Source organism: Panthera uncia (genome assembly GCF_023721935.1).
Source record: "Panthera uncia isolate 11264 chromosome A3 unlocalized genomic scaffold, Puncia_PCG_1.0 HiC_scaffold_12, whole genome shotgun sequence".
Classification (NCBI taxonomy): Eukaryota; Metazoa; Chordata; class Mammalia; order Carnivora; family Felidae; genus Panthera; species Panthera uncia.
This window is the reverse complement of record NW_026057579.1, coordinates 179687-203995: the sequence shown is the minus strand read 5'-3', so window position 1 is coordinate 203995 and position 24309 is coordinate 179687. Positions and strand designations below refer to the sequence as shown.

At 40.4% G+C, this 24309-nt stretch overlaps 1 protein-coding gene across 1 annotated transcript in view; it reads right to left on the bottom strand.

Annotated features, from left to right (window-relative positions):
• DNAH6 (dynein axonemal heavy chain 6) overlaps positions 1–24309 on the bottom strand; it is a 217528-nt gene that overhangs the window by 90260 nt on the left and 102959 nt on the right. Inside the window, exons 36-45 of the mRNA XM_049652036.1 lie at positions 23272–23454; positions 22556–22699; positions 17820–18041; positions 16980–17127; positions 15008–15165; positions 13437–13568; positions 8620–8791; positions 7360–7506; positions 6482–6555; positions 4659–4813 (exon numbers count right to left, since the gene is read on the bottom strand). Coding sequence (XP_049507993.1) covers positions 4659–4813; positions 6482–6555; positions 7360–7506; positions 8620–8791; positions 13437–13568; positions 15008–15165; positions 16980–17127; positions 17820–18041; positions 22556–22699; positions 23272–23454 — 1535 coding nt within the window. The remainder of the gene's footprint in view (positions 1–4658; positions 4814–6481; positions 6556–7359; positions 7507–8619; positions 8792–13436; positions 13569–15007; positions 15166–16979; positions 17128–17819; positions 18042–22555; positions 22700–23271; positions 23455–24309) is intronic.

The window sequence follows — 24309 nt, the reverse complement described above, 5'->3', positions numbered from 1 at the left end:
AACCTTCAAATTTGTCTCTTTCAGTTTCATACCTTCTTCTGTCCCTCAGGCCAGTCTGCTCTTTCCCTGCCCTGACTGCCTCGATAACACAGCTTTTTCCAGGACAGGGGTCAGCAAATAATGGTGTGTGGGCCAAATCCTGCCCCTTCACTGTGTTTTTAAAGTTTATTTATTTATTTGGGGAGAAGGAGAGGGAGAGGGAGAGGGAGAGGGAGAGGGAGAGGGAGAGAGAGAGAGAGAGAGAAAGAAAGAGAGCACACATGCACAGGGAAGGGGCAGAGAGGGAGAGAGAGAATCCCAAGCAGGCTCTGCACTGTCAGTGTGGAGCCTGAGGCGGGGCTCAAACTCACAAACTGTGAGATCGTGACCTGAGCCGAAATCAAGAGTCCCATGTTTAACAGACTAAGCCACCAAGGAGCCCCTTAAAATTTTTTTTATGGCCTATTAGCTAAGAATGTTTTTGTAGTTTTTAAGTGGCTAACAAAAACATCAAAAGAAGAGTAATATTTTCATATGTGAAAATCATATGATATTCTAATATTAGTGTCCATAAATTAAGTTTTATTGGAATGCAGCCATGCTCACTCATTCATTTACTGAAGGTGGCTGCTTTTGTGTTTCAGTGGTAGAAATGAGTCGTTGTGACAAGGTCCATATGACCCACAGAGTCCAAAATATTTCCTATTGGCCCTTCTCTAGGATCCTTTGCCAACTCCTCCCCTTGAGTAAGCAAATAGATGATGTAGGCACTATTTCCATGGTTGTCTCTGTCACAGTGCACACTAAACAGAAGACACATCACATCATCTGTTTATTTCTCTTCAGTCACCTAGGTTGGTATAATATTGAGAGGTAAAGGGATATGTAACAATGTTTTGCTGTTTTTTTCCATAATGTGCATGTGTTCCACAGTGGATGAAATATTGACTGTTAAAAAATCTTGCACTTTTGGGGCGCCTGGGTGGCGCAGTCGGTTAGGCGTCCGACTTCAGCCAGGTCACGATCTCGCGGTCCGTGAGTTCGAGCCCCGCGTCAGGCTCTGGGCTGATGGCTCGGAGCCTGGAGCCTGTTTCCGATTCTGTGTCTCCCTCTCTCTCTGCCCCTCCCCCGTTCATGCTCTGTCTCTCTCTGTCCCAAAAATAAATAAAAAACATTGAAAAAAAAATTAAAAAAAAAATCTTGCACTTTATATGTTACTCTTTCCTTGTTTCAGGTACAGTACAGTATTTTGATTATTTTCATCTGATATTATTGGAAACAAAAAATCTTACAGCACTTAATAACAAAAAGCTTATAACTTAATAACACTGCTTCCCAGTGTTATTTTTTCTGCCAACCTACATATCAATAGATAGAAAAGTCCCTCCACTAGGAATCCCCCAGCATTCCATTTTCTCTACTGCAGTAGGCAAGAGATGGCTGTCCTAATTAGTAGCTTACATTTTCATTGAGATCTGTTTTACCATCTTTGTACTGTGGTGACAACTCTGGGCATATGTAATGGGTGGAAATACCCAGGTGCAAATTGCCCTTTGAAAACACAGGCTCTAAAGAAAAAAAAATGTTTGTGGTTTGGGAAGGCTTTTATCTACTTATCCTATGCAAAAAATTAAAAAATAAAAAAATAAATGTAAAATGTCACCAACAAATGGAAATGTAGTATCTGCTAAATTACTGAATTCTCCCATAACTCATGTTCATAATGAAGCCCTTTCTGTTCCTCTTCAGCAGTAGGTATTTGAGAGCTCTTACAAGTAGAAATTTGTTTACTCTAATTCCTACCTTCTGATCCTCCCTAGAAAAAGAAGACGTCTATGCTGTAATTCACATGGCAGCCCTTTGTGTATCTGAACACCAAGTCTCCTCCATTCTACAAATGGCTTTTCATTTCCTCCTGTAATATTTTAAGCAATCCTTGAGTGGCCTGCTGATTCTCTTTCATAAAAATAACAAAGATTATAAATGCAATTAAGCAGACTTTGCCTATAGTCTGGTCTCTTCTCCAGGAAGTTTCTCAGACCAGAGTATTATTAGACCATTATTTTTTTTTCCAGGCTTAGGGCCAGTGTGAGCTATAGGATAAAAGTTGTTAGGAGCTAGCATGCGGGTATGTAGGCAGGGGGAAGGATAAGAAGCAAGTGGTATCTCAACAACCCAGTGACAAACTATTGTTATAACACTGGAGTTGTGACAAAAAATAGATTCTCAAATTAGAGTTGATTAAACAGCAGAAGTATAGGAAAGGTAAAACAATTGATTGCTTATGGTTTATAGAAAAAAAATCCTGAGGATTTAACTGTCCAACTTAACACGATCCAACACTAAAATGTAGTTGACGAGGGAAAAAAAAACAAAGCCGTGAAAATCTTGCTATGGTAGCAGACTGCAGGAAATCCTGTCCTCACACACACTTTACACTGCGGATTGCACAGAATACTATATCAAATCTGGGCATCACGTTTTAAGTGGAACATGGAGAAATTATCAAGTGCTCAGTATGTGGAGGCTGAAAATAATCTCTAACAGGCAACAGTGGAGGATCTGGGTTATATCTGCTCAGAGAACGGAAAGCTAAGTGGAGCCTAGTCACAATTTTCAAATATTTGAGGGCTATAATGAAAAAAGTGGATCCATTTTGGGTGGAGGCACCCGCAGCACAGTTAGAGCCAAAGGACTGGATGCGATTCTCAGTCTGTGACTCACCAGCTAGGGGACTTGGGACAATCCACCTAATCTTTCTGTGGTACACGGGACTGTCCAAAAATGGCTGCAGTAACGTTTCTGGCCCTACTTGCTCTTTGATCCTGTTAAGGGACAGAGTCTCTGACCCTTTGTTGTCAACTGGGTAGGCCTGTGCGACTCCTTTGACTAACAGTATGGTATAAGTGATGTTATGTGACTTCCGAGGCTGTTGTGAGAGGGCATTTGGCTTCTGTTGTCACTCTCAGGGCACCGGACTTCGGAGCCCTGAGCCATGGGAGAAGCCCAGACACTCTGATGCTGCTGTGCTAGAGAGACACAATCCGTGCACACACAGGCAGAGGTGCGCCATGTGCTCCAGATGCTGTGTGACTTTGACTGCATTGAGACACCCAAGACAGAACCCCTGGGAACCTGAGATCAGGAAATAATGAAGCTACCAAGGGTCACGGTGGCTTATCATACAGCAACAGACCACCGGAACATTCTCGGAGCCTTATCTGTAGAGAGAGTATGATACTGGGCCGCAGAGAGCTGTTATCACAGTGAAACGCAATACTCCATATCATTGTTTCATACTCACACCGAGCGCCATTATTATTACTGCTCCACAGGATGGGACTGACAGCAGATGTCACAGGCAGCAAATTGTGTATCATCCTTCAAGTGTCATTTTAATACTTAGAATTGTCAACAGTATACAAAAACACCTAAAAAAGTGGTGTATCATAGGATTTCCCTCATATGTGGAATTTAAGAAACAAAACAAATGAACAAAGAAAAACAAGAGACAAACCAAAAAACAGACTCTTAAATATAGAGGACAAACTGATGGTTAGCAGAGGGGGGTCCAGGGAGTGGGAGAAATAGGTGAAGGGGATTAAGAGTACACTTAACGTGATGAGCACTAAGTAATGCACAGAATTGTTGAGTCACTATATTGTACACCTGAAACTAATACAACACTGTATGTTAATTATACTGGAATTAAAATTTTAAAAAGGGGGTGTATTCCCCAAGGACTGTAGATATTCAGGCTGGATACCTATTTGTCATGGGCATCCCTTAAAGGATACTTGCAATGGGTAAAAGTCAGGCTTATAAGCAGATGGAGTCTACAATACTTGGATTCCACTCATTTTATTATAATCTTGAACCCCTTATTTCTTTAGGCATACACATAATCAGCCTTTTTATACTGTACATGTATCTCTGTAAACTACCTTACATCCTTTTTTTTTTTTCTTATAATGAGACAGGGCATTTAAAACAAATAAAAACAATCTATTAATATTTAATCAAAATAATCCCTGGGTTCCAATTCATGCAGTTTATATTTAAAATATATAAAAAATAACTTTTACATTATAGCAAGATTTTCCAATAGGCCTTTGTCCATCTGAAAATCTATTTAAAGTCTTTTGTAAAACTTAATTCTTACCTTTCAAAAAAAATTTTTTTTTAACATTTATTCATTTTTGAGAGACAGAGACAGAACGTTAGCGGGGGAGAGGCAGAGGGAGACACAGAATCCAAAGTAGGCTCCAGGCTCCAAGCTGTCAGCACAGAGTCCGACACAGGGTTTGAACTCATGAACCCTGAGATCATGACCTGAACTGAAGTTGTACACCCAACCGATTGAGCCACCCAGGCACCCCATTTCTTAACTTTTTCTTAAAGATTTTTTAAAGTTTATTTATTTTGAGAGAGAGAGAGAGAGAGAGGGAGAGTGCACATGCACAAGTGGGGGAGGGGCAGAGAGAGAAAGGGAGAGAGAGAATCCCCAGCAGGCTCCACACTGTCTGTGTAGAGCCCCATGTGGGGTTTGAACTCATGAACTGGGAGATCATGACCTGAGCTGAAATCAAGAGTTGGACATTCAACCCACTGAGCCACCAAGACACCCTAATTCTTACCTTTTAATACAATGTATTATTGGACACCCTATAGTACTATACCTTGAAACATGTTCTATAGCATCCTGGAAGAAAACCAACTTTACTTCTTTGGGATTTATAAGGTTATAATCGTCAAGATAGTCCTGTAGAACATTTGCGATTTTCTCCATATCAGGCATATCATTGTAAATCCGATCAGTCTTATCTGCTCCAAACTATAAGATGATTTATGGGAGAGGGACAAAGTTAGATCAATTATGATACAGAAATACACACATTCATAATCTTAGGAGGTAATATTCTTTCACCCATGTTGCTATTTAATCATCTGCATGCATATATATGAATATGTGTTATATATTGTATTATATAATGTACATATTAGCAAGGCTTCAAAACCAAGGAAATGGGACTAAGAAACTCAGATTTTCATGGATAACTGAAAATCCATTTCATTTGACTTCAAATGGCACATTGGAATTTCAGCAATCTTTGCTATAAAATCCACACAGGAGCTCAGAAATAGGTTTTCATACTTTCTCACTGTACCTTATTGTGGTTTCATATTTTTGCTCTCAGCCTGTTGATATCAGAAAAGCTAAATGGGCTGAAAATTATGCATGCCAGACTGTTAGGGTTATAAAAAATCATGCCAGAACTACATGTAGTTTTTATCAGTGGTCATCTCATTAATTAAACCATTGGGAATGAAATTTGGTGTAAACTATAAGGAATTGAGTTCCTGTGTGAGGTCCTGTTTGGACCTGTTGATGACGTCTTTTCTTTGCTGTAGCAACTGCCCTGGGGGCATTTTTATTTGGAGCCATTGATTAAAATACTCATAGGTAATGCAAGAAGGGTCCAACTGCTCTTTTCCTATTGCTTTACTCCCCTATTTGATAATTAGATCAGTAGGAACACATAGGAAATATAATCACCACCTGGAAACAAACTTTGGACTTTGTTTTTAAATACATTTAAATAGATCTGTTTCACACAAATTATCTTTTTTATTTCCAGGGGTTACAGGGTGATGAGGTAATTGCATACTTGTAATAGAAAGACAAGTTGTTCATTTGTTTGAAAGCCTGCTGTATACCTAGCTCTATGCAGGAAGCTGGAGATTTAGAGTGAACAAAACAGACCTGGCCCCTGCCCTCTTGAAGACACTAGGAATGTTGCACCCAACAAGAGTCAACTTGGAAAAACAAGATGGTTATCAATGAACACAGGTAGGATGGTTAGATGGAAGGCTTATTGGAGGTGGTTCTAGAGGGTTGGTGTGTACATGTTATTGGGGGTACAAACTGAGGAGGAAGAAAAATTTTGCAATTAATGAGAGTTACCCTGAAATGAAGAGGGCAGCACTGGTAACCTAATTAGCTTCCACTGCTGGAAGCATTTAGACACAGGCTGAACAGCTACACAGAATACAGTAAGGGGGATTCCAGTCCTGAGTTAAGAAACTAATTCTCTCTTCTTCCTTCCAAATTGAAAACCTGATGGGGCTCTGATTCAAACTATTGCCAAAACGAATGTGACTAGATCAGGAGTCAACAATCTGTTTCTCTAAAGGGCCAGATAATAAATATTTTAGGTTTTGAAGGTCATTATAGCCTTTGTTGCTACTACTGCACTCTGTCTTGTGATGCAAAAGCCACCACATAAAAATACAGTGCACAAATGGACGTGGCTATGTTCCTACAGAATTTTATTTACAAAAATGGGCAGTGGGATACAGATTTGACCTATGGGCCATAGTTTGCTGACCCTTGGTCCTGATCTTTAATCTTCACAGATGTAGCAAAGTTCTTGCTGAATATGTAACTGGACTGTAAAATAGTAAATACTTTATAATCTTCAAATGTAGTCAACATACTTGCCTTAATAAAGTCTCCAAAGATGATGGGTTTTGTCAAAAAATATTCCAGGCCAATTGCAATTCCAAAATGTTTGTCTATTCAAAAAACAAATCAATTTTTAATATATGATAAGCTTGAATGCAATACTTCAATAAGATATACAGAATAATATCAGCTGTTACTTTACTTAGAAGGCTTAACTAGTATGAATGAAACTGAGAGAAAGCCATGTTAACACCATAACATTTTAGTTTGGTTGATAATCTCCTGAATTTAAGATTAAGAATATTTAATGTTAATAGACATTTTATTAAATAATAGATATTAAATATGTATTTAATAGGGCGCCTTGGTGACTCAGTTAAGCGTCCGACTTCAGCTCAGGTAATGATCTCACGGTCTGTGAGTTCGAGCCCTGCGTTGGGCTCTGTGCTGTCAGTTCAGAGCCTGGAGCCTTCTTCGGATTCTGTCTCCCTCTCTCTCTCTGTCCCTCCCCCACTCACACTCTGTATCTCAAAATATGAATAAACATTAAAAAAATTTTTAAATATGTATTTAATAAATAAGAGGTACTTTAGAAATATCCTAGCTTCTTACCAGACAAAATGCTGGTTCTCCTAACTTTCCCTTTTCTACTTAGAATTCCCTTTCTGAATTTAAAATATTAACTTTTCCTGAGTTTCAACAAAAGGATTTTTATAATATTTCATATACTTCTACATATTTGAATCATTGAAGAGAAAAACGTTTTTACACATGAATGACTGAAACCCATTTTGCTTTACCTTATCTAAGCTCATTTTAATTTTTCTTTATGGAAATCAAATGGCTTTTCCAGCCCCCCACCCCACCCCACCAAAAGAAAGAAAAAGAACAGCTACATAACGAGTGATATTTACTGGCCATTTCTGTCAAAATAGCATGGAAATAGTGCTTATCTTCATTATTAATCAAACGGTCATGGAAGACTCTTTGGCATTCATGGCAAAAGAGTCTAAATATCTGTATTTCTTCTCTTACTGTTCCTGGATCACATTGGAGGATACCTGTTTGTTTAAGAGAAGGGAAAAGGGAAAATTCTACATTTGTGGAATATCTAGTAACAGGTTAATTAACTAGAAAAATCCTTAAGTCCAACTTTATCCCCACACCACCAGAAATGGGTGCTTCCCCAATGGGTATACACACATAGAGTAATGGTGATTTCACTTTTTGAAAGCAAAATTGGACACATTATCTGGCAAACCCCTTTTTCTTGTTTTGCGATGTTTCTTTAACTGAACACGTGAAGTGGTCAGACTTCACAGTATAGGCAACGTTCATCTCATTATTACGTTGGGTTGCAACATGTTAAGTGAGAACTGTCACAGCTCTTTAATATACATATATATTCATCCAGGCCGCCCCTGCCCCGCTGCCCTGACCCCTGACCTTTACACTGTTTTTCAGAACACCAATTCCCTCTCTCATTCTCTCCCAATGTTCAGTCCTCACCAAATGCCCTTGGTCCTTCTGGCTTCTACTCAAATTACTCTGAGTACTCCGAGTATTAATATAAATTGTAATTGTAAACATAGTTGTAATAATACCAAGTTACAACAAAAGCAGTGATGTATAGCAATCCTCCAAGTGTTCACTCTATGGGGGACCCTTCACTTCCCACAACACAGTGCCGAGAGGGTCAGGGAGCACATTTACTACACGCACAGGTGTAGAGAGCAGACAGGATGAGTCATACAACAAAAGAACAGAATCCCTGAGTAGGCTGGAGAGGATGGGATCCAGTGTCAGAGAGAGTACTGGCACGTGGTCCGAGTAGGGACACGTCAGCCATTGCAGTAGGAGGGAAGGCAGATGCAGGTTGTCTAGGAGAGTTGGAAGATGGGGCAGTCTGGTTTGATTTCTTCTATTGTTTTCAGTGAAATAAGAAGACAGGTCATCAGCTGGGAGCAAGAAATGGAAAGGGATGTTGGTGGTCTGAGGGAAGCCGTGAAGTAGTCAGTCTGGGGTGGGGTTTGGTGGGGACCTGAATAGGGAACATGTAATGAGATTTCTGGGTGTGGCACAGACACTCATGTACATACAATTCTACTGAGAGACTGGGGTGAATGGAAATGAAGGGAGGGTGCAGGTCAGAGAATGAGGGTTCCATACATTACCTTGTACACATTTGGATAAATCCCTCAAGTTAAAGATGTAATGGGACTTGGCTGGTGTTGGCAGAAGATCAACACTCATTCTGTTATAAATCTCAACTGCAGCCTCTACAATGTTTGATGCGGTTTGCTTTACAGCTGGTGGGAAGTCACTGAGGAAGCCATTTAAGATGGCCTAGAACAAGAAACATAATGTGAGAGGGTTAGAATTTTTTTTTTATGATGATGCTTTTCCTAATAATAACTAGAAAGTTGGATTCCAATGCAAGGACATATGGGTGATAAAACTCTAGGGGCGCCTGGGTGGCGCAGTCGGTTAAGCGTCCGACTTCAGCCAGGTCACGATCTCGCGGTCCGTGAGTTCGAGCCCCGCGTCAGGCTCTGGGCTGATGGCTCTGGGCTGATGGCTCTGGGCTGATGGCTCGGAGCCTGGAGCCTGTTTCCGATTCTGTGTCTCCCTCTCTCTCTGCCCCTCCCCCGTTCATGCTCTGTCTCTCTCTGTCCCAAAAATAAATAAAAAAACGTTGAAAAAAAAAAAACTCTTCCATTCACTTCAGAGTATGTCCCCTAGAGTGGGCGCACTCCCGTCTTCTGAGATTGGTGATCCCTGAGCCACATTTTTATCTGACCAGAGAACGGACCAAACTTACTCTCCATGTAATTTAGACTTCTGCTTACTGTGTGTCCAGAGGGTCATTGTGGAATGCCCAAACTCATCTGGAAAAAGTCCTCTCTCTGATTTTTATGGGTGAATTATTAAGAGTTCCATAGACTTCGTCCTCATGTATGTTTAAAGTACAACTTACTCATAACAGCACCTCTTCCCCCCTTTAGCGTCCCCAGCATATGGCCCCACCCTGTGATTAGATCAGGAACACAGAAGTCTCCTTTGACACTTCCCATTCTCTGTCCCCCCCCCAGTCAAGCTTGAATACATTTCTTGAATGTCTGCTTCCCTGACATGAGCTCATTCCAGCCCTGACTCTTTCATGGGGGCTTCTTTCACCCTTTTCTTCTCTCACTGGCCTCTCCATTTCCGCTCCTGTCTCCCTTCAGGCACTGCCTCCCCTGTCAGTCCAGGCTCACTGTACCCTCTTCCCCATTGCTCAGCGTGACCCAGCCACATTGGCCTAACCACCCAGGCTCTCTTCTCTCTCAGGGTCTCCACGCATCTGTCCCCCTTCCACCATCTGCTGCCTCATGGCTCTCTGCTGGCAGGGACTTTTTGATTCTTGTGTTTTCGGTTACTTGTCATCTCTTTAGAGAGGCCTTCCCTGACTCCTCCTGTCAGTGTCTCTTATGGCTCTCTGATCTTCTCATATGTTGCCACAATCTCAAAGTTCTTATTTACTAGCTAGCCTGCTGCCCCCAGGTGCTTGGGACAATCATAGATTTTTAAATAGATAAGTTCCCATCACTATTAACCTTGGAGTTACTCATGGGAGAAGCCACCAGAACACACACCAATGCTTGTAAGTCAGTCCTTGTGACTTTAGACTTTTGGCTCATATAAGACATATTTTAAAATAAACCCAAGTGTTTGTTTCAATGAGCTTCCTTGTTAAACATTAGTTTTAGCAGCTTATGAGGGCTATCTTTTGAGGTACCATCCTTCTGGGACCCCAACATGAGTTTAACATGCTCCATATGGCCCACATTTTGAGTAGGACCATCCCAACATACATAAAATAAAAATTTTACTACACATATTGTATATAAATTATATATTAAAAAATTAAAATTGTAGTCTGTTTATTCTCCATCACACAAATTATATAGTTATAGATAGTATTACTATAATATATATTAGTTCATTCATCTGTTTATTATCTGGCTCCATCGTGGAAGCTCCGTGAGCACAAGGATGGCATCTGATTTGTTTAAAATGTAACACCAACGTCTGGCACATGGGAGCTGCTCAACAAATATTTGTTCAATGAATGAAATTAAGAACTACTAAACTGATATTCATAAATTACAATTAGCACGTCATTATAGAGTTTACTGAGGACCAGGGCGTGGTATTCTATTTAATGGTCTGCCTTACATGGCATGTCTAGCAACTTTGAAAAGCTTCTACTAAGAATACGCACACAAGACTGAGCCAGAATTCCCACAGTTTGGGGGAAGGACGTTTTGGCCTGAGGACATTGTTAGTACTTCACGGAGTTGATCTTTTTCTTTTTAAGTTTATTTATTTGTTTTGAGAGAGGGAGAGAGAGCGAGCATGAGCATGAGTGGGGGAGGGGGAGAGAAAGGGAGGGAGAGAGAATGCCAAGCAGGCCCCACACTCAGTATGGAGCCCAGCCCATGCAGGGCTCTATCTCACCACGGTGAGATCACAACCTGAGATGAAATCAAGAGTTGAATGCTCAACCGACTGAGCCACTCAGGCACCCCGTTCATCATTTTTGATTACTGCTGTTACATCTTTCTAATTAGAAATGACATCTACATCATCAATCTAATTTGTTGTGTGCTGTTTAGTTGACCTTTAGGATATATAGTGATGCACATTTTTTGTGTATAAATTTCCAGTAAGTAAACACGAAGATGTGTATTACACATGAATGTGGCTCAAGGATGAGTCAGTCACTCATAAACACACATAATCCAAATCACAGCAAAGCCATCCTTAGTGGTTTGCTCCCTGCATATGTGTGCTGTTTGGCTAACTTGCAACAGACTATCCAAGAAAGTACAGTGAAACTACTAATTGTTTTCCAAATAATAGATGGTTGAAAACATTATGTGCATCCTATAAATATACTATACATGTACTATGTAGACTCATCGGCTTCTTTCATACAGTGGAAATAAATCAGTTATTCATGTTGCTAACGACAGATTTACTTTAATTTATTGATTTGCTTTTCTTCAGTTCTTGGTGGTCCCTCAAGTTCTTTTTCCTCGTACAGTGACCAAGGACAGGGAAAGTGGGGTATGAGGTCTTGGGCACTGCTTAGATGGGTTGTGATGAACGTAGAGCTTGGGATCCATGGATCTAGAACAAATTCTTTTCTTCTACAGGTAAAACATCCTGTCTATTCTGACAGTGAGGAGTATAGGCTTCCCCACCTGAATCTAGTCCAACCCAGCAGCCCTGGGATCTCTCAGGGCTGGAGAGAGAGGGCTGGAAATTTCATTTCCATTTTTGCCCCCAGTTAGTGCAAGTTTTAAATATTCGCCTGTACGTTACAATGAAAGGAAACAGTTCCTGCCTGTTTTCAGCTGGGATGTACTTGCCAGATGATGTCCCTGTGAGTGACACATTTCCCATGGACGTGACAATCCTACAGGGAGAGGGAGGAGGCTGAGGGTTGGGAATCATTTCATTTCCAGGAGGCCAGATTCCACATTTTCCTTCCCATCCAAGAAAGCATTGTAGGATAATTAAGAATGACATTTTTTGTTGGGATAGCCTTGAATTTGCTCTCATTTATTGAAATATGAAAGAATTAGCAAATTCAGTACTTTATCATCAGGCATAGGCTACCTGGGACATACTTCTCTGCTAATCATATCACAAAGTGTGTCAGGATAGTATGTTTGGGAGTAACTCATTTCAAACTTCAAAATATATACACAGGGTTTCAACAAAAGAGGGGGGGATTCAAAAAATTCTTCTAATGCCTGTGTTGGTCCCTGTTACCCACTTCATGTTTTGTTCTACACTTTGTCATAGGAGATAAGCTCCAGCCTTTCATATTTGAAAGTATTCTACCAAACAAAAGTTAAAAAAAACAAAGTTTTTTGAAATGTGGGGGTTCTTATGTGTCATTTTGGCATTAGCTCCTAAACAACTTACTGAAACTACCTCAAATTTTTTAAAAACAATTTCCCATGGATGTAAGCTGTTTCAATATGAAAACCACTTTCCATCTACTAATCATTGTGTACATGTTGGCTCTGTCTTTTTCTCCTCGAAGAGGGTCCCATGGGAAGGAGAGGCCAATGCTGGAGAATGCAGTGGCTCACTTACAGCCAGTGTCACTGCCCCTCTTTGGCTTCCAGGTGATTTACCACCAAAGTCAGCTTCTCCAAACCAGTCACCAGTCTTATCCCACCTGTATGCCCACATTACCATTTCTTGCCCCTGTGACTGCATTTACCTGTGAGCCTTCTGTTCCCAAGATCTGTTCCTCCCTGTCAATTCTGGTCCCCCAAGACTCAGCTCACCATCTTCTCTATGAGCTTTTGCTGGTTGGTGATGGCATGCTGTCTCATGTTCTCTCATCATCCTACTCAAAATAATGTTGCTGAGCACTTACAGGGCAGGCACGGTTATATTCCCCCATTTAAAGGATGAGGAGTGGCCCCATGGGAAGTTTGTACAGGTGGAAGAAATATGGGTGGTTGTTTTTGTTGGAGGTGGTCGTGGCAGTGAGGTGATGAATTCTAGATTAGGTGTGTTATGCTTGAGGTCCTTGGGGTATCAGGGACTCTGATGGGCAAGTGGGCACAGGGACCTGGTGGCCAGCTATGAGAGGAGCACAGAGGCGGGGGGTGGGTGGGTAGTGGGCAAGATCTGGTGACTGCTGGGAGGCAAGGGCCAAAGATACAGCCTTCCTTAAAGGAAGGAGCTGTGCTTTGACAATCTTTCTGCATTCCTAAAACTGTCTCTGAGATCACAGACACAGAAGGCAGTGATGCAAATGCCTGCCAGCTACTGCCCAGTTGCCTCTGGGTTTACCTGGTTTCTGCTCAGGAAAAGGGACTGGTGGGCTCCCCAGAAACACAACAGCCTATTTTGACTGTGGGAGTTTTAGAACAAATACATTTTCTTTTTCTCTCTTGCCTAGGTTTAAATTCATATTTACCTGAAAAATCTGTTTCAGACTGTGCTCTGAGGGCGTCGGAAGGCACAGCATGCTGAAGTGTCGGATAAAACGGGGAGTCACAGGGTTGCGGCCACCACCTGGAGGTGCACATGCTGAGACGATCGTTACATCCTGTGTGGGAAGAAATCCACGTGGGTCACCCAGCAAAGAAAGAGATGAGAGCTGCCCATGCCAATGGGAGGCCTCAGAACCAACACTTTTTTGAGGACCTACCATATGATAGGATTACGTTATGTGTCCCCACACATCATCTGGCTTCATCCTCACAACAACCTCGGGAGATCACTACTGTCACCCTAATTTTGCAGATGAGAAAGATCAAGACCCTGGGTGGTTAAGTTGTTCAAGGTCACTCAGCTATCACATCTATCTGTATAAACACACCTATGTAAAAATTTAATCTTAAAAAATTGTTAACGAATTGTATCTTGGGTTAAAATATATTCATTTGACAAATATTAAGTATGGTTTATTCTTATTATTTGTGGTAGCTTTGTTTGATAAAATCAGTGGAACACTGAATTAAGATACTGATCCATGGCTCCTTTGGGAAAAACAGGGTTATGAGCCTTTGGTCATAACATTTTCAATGGGCCAATACATGATATCGTAATTGCCTCTGGTCTTGACCCCCTTAGACCACCCCTCCTCTGCAGCCAAGGAAATCTTTCCATAATATTTCCTCTAGAGACAGAGCACCTCTTAGAGGATAAATCCACATTCCTTGTCATGGCAGCATGGCCCCCTGGGCTGATCTCTGCATCTCCTGCCACTTTGGTGCCCACATTCCACACCACCATGGTATTCTACACTCCCTGCTTTGAGATGCAAAATGCTCCCTTTCCTTGCTTTGTCACGCACGGACTGCAAAACCCTTTTCCAACATCACCTCTTCTGGGAAGGCCTCTCTCATCCTCAGCCCAGTGCCCAGCCCTGCCTACCTCCAGTCTCTCTCCACTCATCATCCTGCATTATAAATACAAGTCCAACTACCCCCTGAAGCTGAGCCCTCGGGGAGGTGGGCCTATCTCACTTGTCCATGAATCTCCTGAATAAAGGGGCAAGAATATAATATAGATTAAATAACTTGAGTCACATATTAAAAACACCAAGTCTATATGTTAGAGGCTGAATTGTGTCCTCCTATTCCCCCTGGCCAATCATATGTTGAAGGCCTAGCCTCTGGTATCTCAGAATGTGACTATATTTGGAGATAGGGTCTTTAACGAGGTAATTAAGTTAAAATGAGGTCATTAGGGTGGGCTCTACTCCAGTAGGACTGGTGTCTTTATAAGAAGAGGACATTTGGACACAGACCGACACAGAGGGAAGATCATGAGAAGACACAGGAGAAGATAGCCATCTGCAAGCCAAGGGGAGAAGCCTCAGAAGAAACCAACCCTGTCAACATCTTGGTCTCAGACTTCTGGCCTTTAGAACTGTGAGAAAATAAATTTCTGTTGTTTGAGTCACCCAGTCTGCAGTATTTTGTATGGCAGCCCTGGCAAACAAGTTTTAAACACAGAAAGTAATTTAAAACCTAAAGCAACCTGTATGTCTTTCCAAAAGAGTTTGTTTCTGTCATAAAATCCACCAAAATCTTGATACTGCCGAAGTAATTCAATTGGAGGCTGAGAGCCATAGCGGTCCAGTCTGGGCATGTTTAAATCATCAACAAAAATCACAACTTGTTTGTTTCCTGGTGCTCCTGGGGAATAAAATGAATTTAATTTAAGAATTAAGATTTGCCATTGGAAAATGTAAGACAAAGCTTAGGTAAGGCTTTGGACTCAATGAACACCCTGTAGGTCATAATGAGCTCAGTTTGTCTACGTGAGGGACACCTCTCCAGCAGGGAGAGGTGGACAGGGCCGGGACACCCACACTGTCAGGTGGGTCCTTGCCCTCACTCCCAGAGGTGCAGGATGATGTCAGCTTTCCAGTCAGGACTGGATCTTTCTCAATACAAGGCACTGCCACTTCCCTCACCAACTGTGTAGCCAGGCATGGGGTGAGGAAGGTCATTTTCTTTTCAGGGCAGGAGACAGAAGCGCTCCAAAGTTCCCTTACCTAATTGCACCACCCTCTACAGGGAAAACGGGGCTGGAAAGCATCATGGTCTCATCAAAGGGAAATCCAGTACAGTGGAGTTTCAGAATGCCATATTTAACTTAAAGAAAATCGATATACATACCGGTAGGAAAAAAAAAAAAGGAGTAATGACTGAGAAAAGAGAACAACTTAAGCAGAGGAGGTGACTCCACCCACTCTGGCATCCAGCACTTGCCAATAATGAAGGAGTCGTGGCAAACTCAGTGCCCCACTCCATCCTCCAGATCCCTGAAGCCAAGAAGCAGGACAGGAGTGGGAAGGGGCTCCAAGAGAATCATTCACAAAAATATGGTCTCCCACTACAGAGATTAGTATTCGTTGCCCTGTGCCTACCAGAGTACGAAAAAGGAAATAGAGAGGAGGCAGTAAAGCAGCTGGTATCCCCACAGCTTGGCACAGCAGGGCCCATTAGATAACAGACAACGTGGAAGGCAGCTGGGGTTGGCTAGTACTCCACCCAGGAGGGCTGTGGGCCAGCCAAGTGGACCCAGTACCAAGGACTGCAGATATACGGCTGGAGGGTGGGACTGAGTGGGGGCTAAGACCTTGATTGCCAACATCAGGGGACTTTCCAATTGGGAGGCCAATCCCTGACCTGTACACATCTTGTTGGGGAGTCCCTCGCAGAGCCTGCTCCTAGAAGCCTGCCACACAGACAGCTTTGACAGTCATTCAGCACCAGCAAGAGAGGTAGGGACGATCCACACAGAGGCTCATCTAAATGCCAGTTAGGGAGAACACTTGTCCTTTCCTCTCCTCCTCCCATCCCAACACACCAGAGCCTCCTACAGAGAGGGCCAGAAAGGGCAAAAGGGCATCCCATGCCCCTCTCTACCTCCAGCACCATGAGCCACAAACCAGGTCTACAACAGAGGAGAGGAACAGCTTAAAATTAGGTTTGGGATCAGAGCTTTACATGAGACCTGATTCAAAATAGCTGCAACTGACCAGAGAGGTATACTATTTATCTAAGCAGTTAATATGGGATCGTGAGGGAGATCCCACAAAGCCTGGCTGAAAGCACTGGCTAAAGAAGAAACGTAGACAGTTTCATGCCAATTCCTTGCTCAGTTCAGGTAACTCAATGCACCAGATACAAAGTAGTTGTTTGTTGGTTTGTTTTAAATAAAGGGAAATCCATGCAGGTTTGACAGTAGAGCATGCATGGAGAGGGAGAGCCACAGACTAAAGGTGTTCTGAGTTGAAGGTGATGATAGAAATAAACTCCTTACTCACTAAACAGTAAGATACATGGATATATGGCACAGGAAAGAATGTCGTTAATAGAATCACCTTTATAAATACATTAAACAAAGAAAATATGCATTTGTAATTTTATTACCCATTTTGTTTTTGTGATTAGTTTAATAAATAATTTGTGTAAGACAAATAAAACTGGCTAACACTTACCTAGTATGTTTTTTCTTTTCCTTTCCAGTTTTGACTCAATGATCTCTTGTGTTCTTGCAGATGAAGTTTGAGCAGAAAAGTTTAGATAAACAGGAACATAGGCAGCTGATTCTTGAATTCGATTCAACAATCCTTTTGCAATGACAGACTTTAAATTTAAAAATACGTTAACTGATTTAACATTCAATATACCTTTCAATTGTCTACATCAGTAACAATCCAGTACAATGAGTAAGAAACAGGATAAAAGGAGATAGGTCAAAGCCAGATCAAAATGTCTGCTTTCATCTTCTTGGAGATTCCATTTAATTATATTTATCAGAGCCAAAGAAATATTTTAATCAGCAATCTTAGCAAAAGTTTTAATTTTAGTTTTATACCAGAATCCACCTTGGCTCCTATCCAAGTCTCAATTTGATAGCACAAGTCACAGAAGAACCCAAATTTCTTCTAGAAATAATTTAGAAGGTCGCCAGTGAATTTCTGTTTATGTGGACCCACCCCTGAAACCCAAAAGACCAAACCATCAACATTTCCCACTAGAGTCCACTTTTTCCAAATCCAAGGGATACAACATAGAATCCCCCAAACCCACAATATTGGTCCTTAGGGTCTTCTGGTTTATGTGTTATCTACACCAAGGATTTATTCAGAAACTGGCAGACCTTGGAGTAATTCCCAATATAGATACAGATTCAGCATAGTTACATTCTTCCTGAAAAATGATCAAAATTCAAAAGAATTTCCTCTGAAAAATAATATGTTATTTCTGGGGCTTACAATTCTAAGTCCACCACACCCTCATTTTTGGACAGACCTTGTTTCAGGTAGGTTTCCTACCTTGCCAACTCCAGTTATTCCAGTAAACAGCACTGAATGCCTGACTGCCAGTAGTTTTTCCATTAGATATCCAAAGCGCACCGTGTCAGTTGTGGGGACTAGCATTTCAAAAAAAGGAACATCTCGGCTGTACTTAAAGGTGGGTATGATTCGTTCCCAGGGATCCAGTCGTTTGGTGTCGAAGTCCATATGAATGCTCCACAGATCACCAGAACTGGGAAGCTAGAGCATAAAATTAAGTACCACTTTCAATAGGATTGATACACAGCAATAGAAAAATTCACACATAAACAAAGGCAGTCATGGAATATGAATCTATTTGTTTTTTTTTTCCCCTTTGTAGAGAAGTAGTTGTTTAGGTATCAGAGTCCAATACTTTAAACACAACCATGCGACACAATGCATAAAAAAAATCTGATAGATTGATTATACTAAAACCTTAGATTAGAATTGTATGGAACTAGAGAGTGTTATGCTAAGTGAAATAAGTCATACAGAGAAGGATAGACACCATATATTTTCACTCTTATGTGGATCCTGAGAAACTTAACAGAAGACCATGGGGGAGGGGAAGGAAAAAAAAAGTTAGAGAGGGAAGGAGCCAAACCATAAAAGACTCTTAAAAACTGAGAACAAACTGAGGGTTGATGGGGGGTGGGAGGGAGAGGGGGGTGGGTGATGGGTATTGAGGAGGGCACCTGTTGGGATGAGCACTGGGTGTTGTATGGAAACCAATTTGACGATAAATTTCATATTTAAATAAATATATAAATAAATAGAATTGTAAAGCATTTTCAATTCAAGTCAACATTCAGGGGCTTACTCCTTGCTGACTAATGTGCTTGGGGAGATGGAGGCGAGTGCTGAATGAGAGCTTCTGCCCTCAATGACCTTGAAATTCACATGGGGGACAAAAGCATATCAGTTAATATCACAGAGAAGTGGGGTTCTAATGGAGTTAGTACACTTACAAAGGCAGGACAACTCATGTCTACTTGCAGGGAGTTATGGTGGTGGCTAGAGATTCAGGAAAGCTTCCAAGCGGTGGTGATGTTATAGTTCAGACTTGAAGGAAAAGCAGGAGCCCACAGGCAAGGAAGGAATGAGATGGGGAAGGGGGGTGAAGACAAGGCTAAAGGCATGGAAAGTGCCATGCATGCTGGGAAATACAAGAGCAGTATGTACAGTGAGAGATGAATGTGAAAACACAGGCAGGGGCCAGGTTATGAAAAGCCTCGCTTTTCAAAGCAAAGTGCATGGAGCAAGAATTTAGGCAAGGATTCTAAGCAGGTGGGTGACATGATTAGATTGCATTTCAGAACGCTCATTCTGGCAGCTGTACAAAGAAGCTGTGTTTCAAGCTCATTTGACAGCAACTCTTAATAAGAAATCCATTTTACATGGTGACCTAGTACATTCATAAATATGTGTCTACAAATATGTATAAATTTTACCCCTACTATCTGCAATGCACTTTGGGGACAGCATGTGTGTGCATGTGAGCAGGGGACGGGTGGAGAGAGAGAGAGAGAAAGAGAGAGAGAGAGAGAGAGGACATTCCAAGCAGGCTCCACACTGTCAGTGAGGAGCTGGCTGTGGTGCTCAAACTCAGCAACCTCGAGATCATGACCTGAGCTGAAACCAGGAGCTGGATGCTTAACTGACTGAGCCATCCAGGCACCCCTACTCTATTTTCTATTTTATTCTATTTTTAAAAAACATTTAAGGTGTATTATTTTGTCTGATTTTACAAGGCCAGTTTAAGGTGTTCTTGATATGTAAATATCAATGTAACTACCCTTGAATCATGATGTAGAACATATCCAGAAAATATCAGAAAGCTTCTTTCTTGCCCTTCCCCATCAATACCAGCCACACCTCCATCCTCCTCTGAGATAAGTCACTGGTTCATCCTCCTCTGAGATAAGTCACTGGTCTACCTGTCTGGTGTTATTTGTCTACCCTTGTGCTAAAACCATAGTCTCTTTGATCACTTGTGTTAGCCCCAGAAACAGAATGGGGCCTACCATGTAACAGATTTTCAATAAACATTTGTTGAAATGAATACTGAATGCTTGTTTTGCACCTTCTCCTACTGCCCTCCGATGATCCCAGATCATTTCCCTTGACCCGGAGGGGTCTGTCTGTACCAAATTCCCAGCTGTCCTTAATAATCTTATCCAATTATGATACAATAATCTTGAGGATCCAGGAGGGTTTCATATCTACTAAAAGGTCCTAATCCATAGGGCTCAGATTCTTATGGATTTTTTTCTTTTGATAACTTTTAACTTTTATATAATTTAAAACTTACAGAATAGTTAAAAGAATAGTGCAAAGGACTCCATATATTCTTTATCTATATTAATTGTTTACATTTAGCCTCATTTGCTTTATTATTGTATTTTTCTACTCTTTGAGAGTTAATTGTATACACTATTCCACCTTATCCTAAATAACTGAGTGTGTATTTCCTAAAGAACAAGAATATTGTCTTATATAATCACAGTAAAATGATCGAAATCAGGAAATTGAATAGCGATATGTTATTATCCAATTTACATTCCATACTCAAATATTGCCAGTGTTTTTTTTTTTTTTTTTTAGAGAGAGAGAGAGCATGCCAACAGAGAGAGGGGTAGAAGAAAACAGAGAGAATCCTAAACAGGTTCCATGCTCGGTGCAGACCCCAATGCAGGGCTTGATCCCATGACTCTGGGATGATGACCTAAGCCAAAATCAAGAATTGGACACTCAACCTACTGAGCCACCCAGGTGCCCCTGCCAGTGTTTTTAATAATGTCACTTGCAGCTAGATTTTCCCCAGTCTAGGATCCAATACAGGATAATGCATTGTATTTAGTTATATCTCTTTAGTCTCTTCATCTGGAAAATTTCCTCAGCTTTCTTTGTCTCCCATGATGGACATTTTTGGAGAATATAGGCCAGTTTATTTTACAGAATGGTCCTCCATTTAGGCATTCCAGATGTATTCCCATCATTACATTTAGGTCATGCATGTTTGAAAGGAATACTTCAGAACTGAGGTTGTGTCCTTCTCAGTGCACTATGCCAGAAGGCACAGTTTTGTCCTAATACTGATGTTAAATTGATTTCTTAGTTAAGGTCATGTTTGCAAGGTTTTTTTTTTTTACTGTAACAATACTATTTCTGTCTTTGCAATTAATCAAATGATTCGTAGGAGATAATTTGAAACTATGTAAGTATTGTTTCTCATCAAACCGTCACCCACTAGTTTTGGCATCCATTGATGATTCCTGCCTAAATCAATTATTACTATGACAGTTGCAAAGTTATGATGTTCTAACTCCATCACTTCTCCTATGCAGATTACTTGGTATTCTTTTGTGAGATGGAGCTCTTCCTTCTCCCCCCTTATTTATTTATTCATGTATATTTTTATTTTGAGTATGGACTCACAGGTTTTTATTTCGTGCAAAGACTTGTAATCCCATACCATTATTTATTTTGATGCTCAAATCTGCCCAGATTTGGCCAGTGGTAGCCCTTCATGAACTGGCTCCTGCATTGACATCATTCTCTGAGAACTTCTTTCCTATCTGACATAAGAAGATGTTCTAGGCTCATTCTGTACATCCTTTGTCCCAGTGGCTGGAATCAGCTATTTCATTAAGGAGCCTTGGTTTCCTTTCATGGAGAGCAGTATTTAGAAATTAACATACCTATGCTAATTGCTCTTGAGGTGTCCTTGCTTCTAGTTCCTCTTAGCACACAGGACTAGGCAATTTATGTATGTATGAATATATGTATTAATTTTCATATATATATATATATAAAATCCATGAAAACCATTACTTCCAATTACAGTTGGAATTCTTGGAATTGCAAGAACACAGGTGCCTTATAATCTTTCCCCTTCAATATTTGTAAATCCCTTTTCTAACAGTGAGAAACCTGGTTGGCATTATCCTCAATATATTTATTTGCTCAATCTTAGAATGTACAGAAAGCAATTTCTGAATTGTCAAACCATAACACTGTGAAGAATAAGTGTACTAACTAGAATTCAATATATTGTTTATAGTAGGGAGTTTTTATATAATTTTTTTGAGAGAGAGAGAGAGAGAGCACAAGTGGGAGAGGGGCAGAGAGAGAGGGAGAGAGAGAATCCCAAGCAGGTTCTGTCAGCACAGAACCTGATGCAGGGCTCAAATCCATGAACTGTGAGATCATGACCTGAGCTGACACCAAGAGTCAGGTGCTTAAACAACTGAGCCACCCAGGTGCCCCTACTTTTATACCTTACTTTCTTCATATGGGAGAGAATTATTAAAAATTTTAATACAATAAATGCTATCTATGGTTTTAAAAAGGTAATAATTTTAGGGGCGCCTGGGTGGCGCAGTCGGTTAAGCGTCCGACTTCAGCCAGGTCACGATCTCACGGTCCGTGAGTTCGAGCCCCGCGTCGGGCTCTGGGCTGATGGCTCGGAGCCTGGAGCCTGTTTCCAATTCTGTGTCTCCCTCTCTCTCTGCCCCTCCCCCGTTCATGCTCTGTCTCTCTCTGTCCCAAAAATAAATAAAAAACGTTGAAAAAAAATTAAAAAAAAAAATAAAAAGGTAATAATTTTAGAAACCCTTATAGTGAAGGATTTTTATATTTGCAGTAGAACTAAGTCTTTTAAAATTCTAGTCTTGAAATTTAATTGTAATGGTTCAGTTATTATTTTAAAATTAAATGCATTTAGCTCTTACCCTGGCATCGGGATTATCATCAAATTGTGTTCTAATAAATGTATCAAAGGAATCCCAGTAGTTTTCAGTTAGATTTCCACCCAAAGACCATAAATAACAGAATATAAAAGTCTGACATAGTACTGTATTCAGTTTTATTTGTTCCTGAAAGAATAAAGAGAAAGAATTTTAGTATTTTACTTGTTCACATAAAAAGGATTCCTTAAATTGCAAAGTCTAAAGATTGTTTTCTTTTGGTTAGACTCATGCATTTAAAAAAAGGGCATAGTATATGTTTCTTATAGTTGACTCAACAGTTCAAAGAGCAACGCTTTATAGTAGTGCATATTTAAATACTCTGATGAAAACACAAATGACAAGGAATATGTAGAAAAAAGCTCAAATATGTCTTTCAACTGACTATTATAACTTTGTTTATACCTGCATGAAGGTATTTAAACAGCTGCTAGACAGACACATATACCAGGAATGCATTGTAGAGTATGTTGTAGACTGTAAGGAATTTAAACATTGAGTAGAAGAATAAACTATAGGTTTTTTGATATTCCTTGCAACTTAGAGATTCTATGAATCTATTCACAATCATTACTTGCCTGGAAAATTAACTTGAAAATCAAATGATCATTTTATAGAAAATTTAGTGTTATTTATTTGCAAAGCATCTATATAACAATTTCATTTTTATAGCTATATAGCATTGAGGAAAACTTTCGTACCATTGTCAAAGTAACTCCATCTTTCCCAAATATCAAAGACTCCAATAAGCAACAGAGTGTAGTAACTTTGCTGATGTCCACTTGTGGGATTGCTTGGCTGCATTTTTTATTGACAAAATATAAACCATCATCAACATAACGTTGGAAAAGGTTCAATATGTATTCTTGGGTTTCCTCATTTAGCTGAAAATCATAAAAACAAATGTTTCAGTAAGACTAGATGAAATATATAATTAAGTTTAGAAATGGGTTAGTTTAAATCTGTGTATTGTAATATATTCTGTGTCTTTTAATATTTATTATTTATTTATTTTTAAAAGTTTATTTGTTTTGAGAGAGAGAGAGAGCATGAGCCTGTGATTGAGTGTGTGAGTGGGGGAGGGGCAGAGATAGAGGGAGAGAGAGAATCCTAAGCAGGCTCGATGCTGTCACTGGGTAGCCTGACTTGGGGCTTGATGCAGGGCTCAGTCTCACAAACCAGGAGATCATGATGAGAGCCATCTGAAATCAAGATTCGGACACTTAACTGACTGAGCTACCCAGGCACCCCTATTCTGTGACTTTAGGTTAAAGGGTATAAACATAACAAGATATGAAACAAATTCAAATTTTAAGAAAACCTTCTATAATTTGGAAGAGACATGGGGGAGATTCTGGGTAGCGGACAATATCCTACATCTTGATCTGGTAATGAGTACACAGGTGTTTATTTTATAGTCATTTGTTAATTGTCAACATAGATTTCAAGCAGCCTTATAATTGGGAACAACAAAAAACAAGAAGCAAAAAACAGCAATTTAAATATCTACGAAAAGAGAGGGAATAATTCCCAAAGATTTGAAAAGAATGCAATCCCTCTCACCATTCCTATTCAACATTGTACTATAAGTCTTAGCTAATGCAGGAGGACAATACAAAGAATAAAGAGTACACAGATTGAGAAGGAAGAAAAAAAAGTCTTTGTTCACAGATGACTGGTCTATGTAGACAATACCAAAGAATTGACAAAAAACTCCTGGAACTAACAAGCTGTTATAG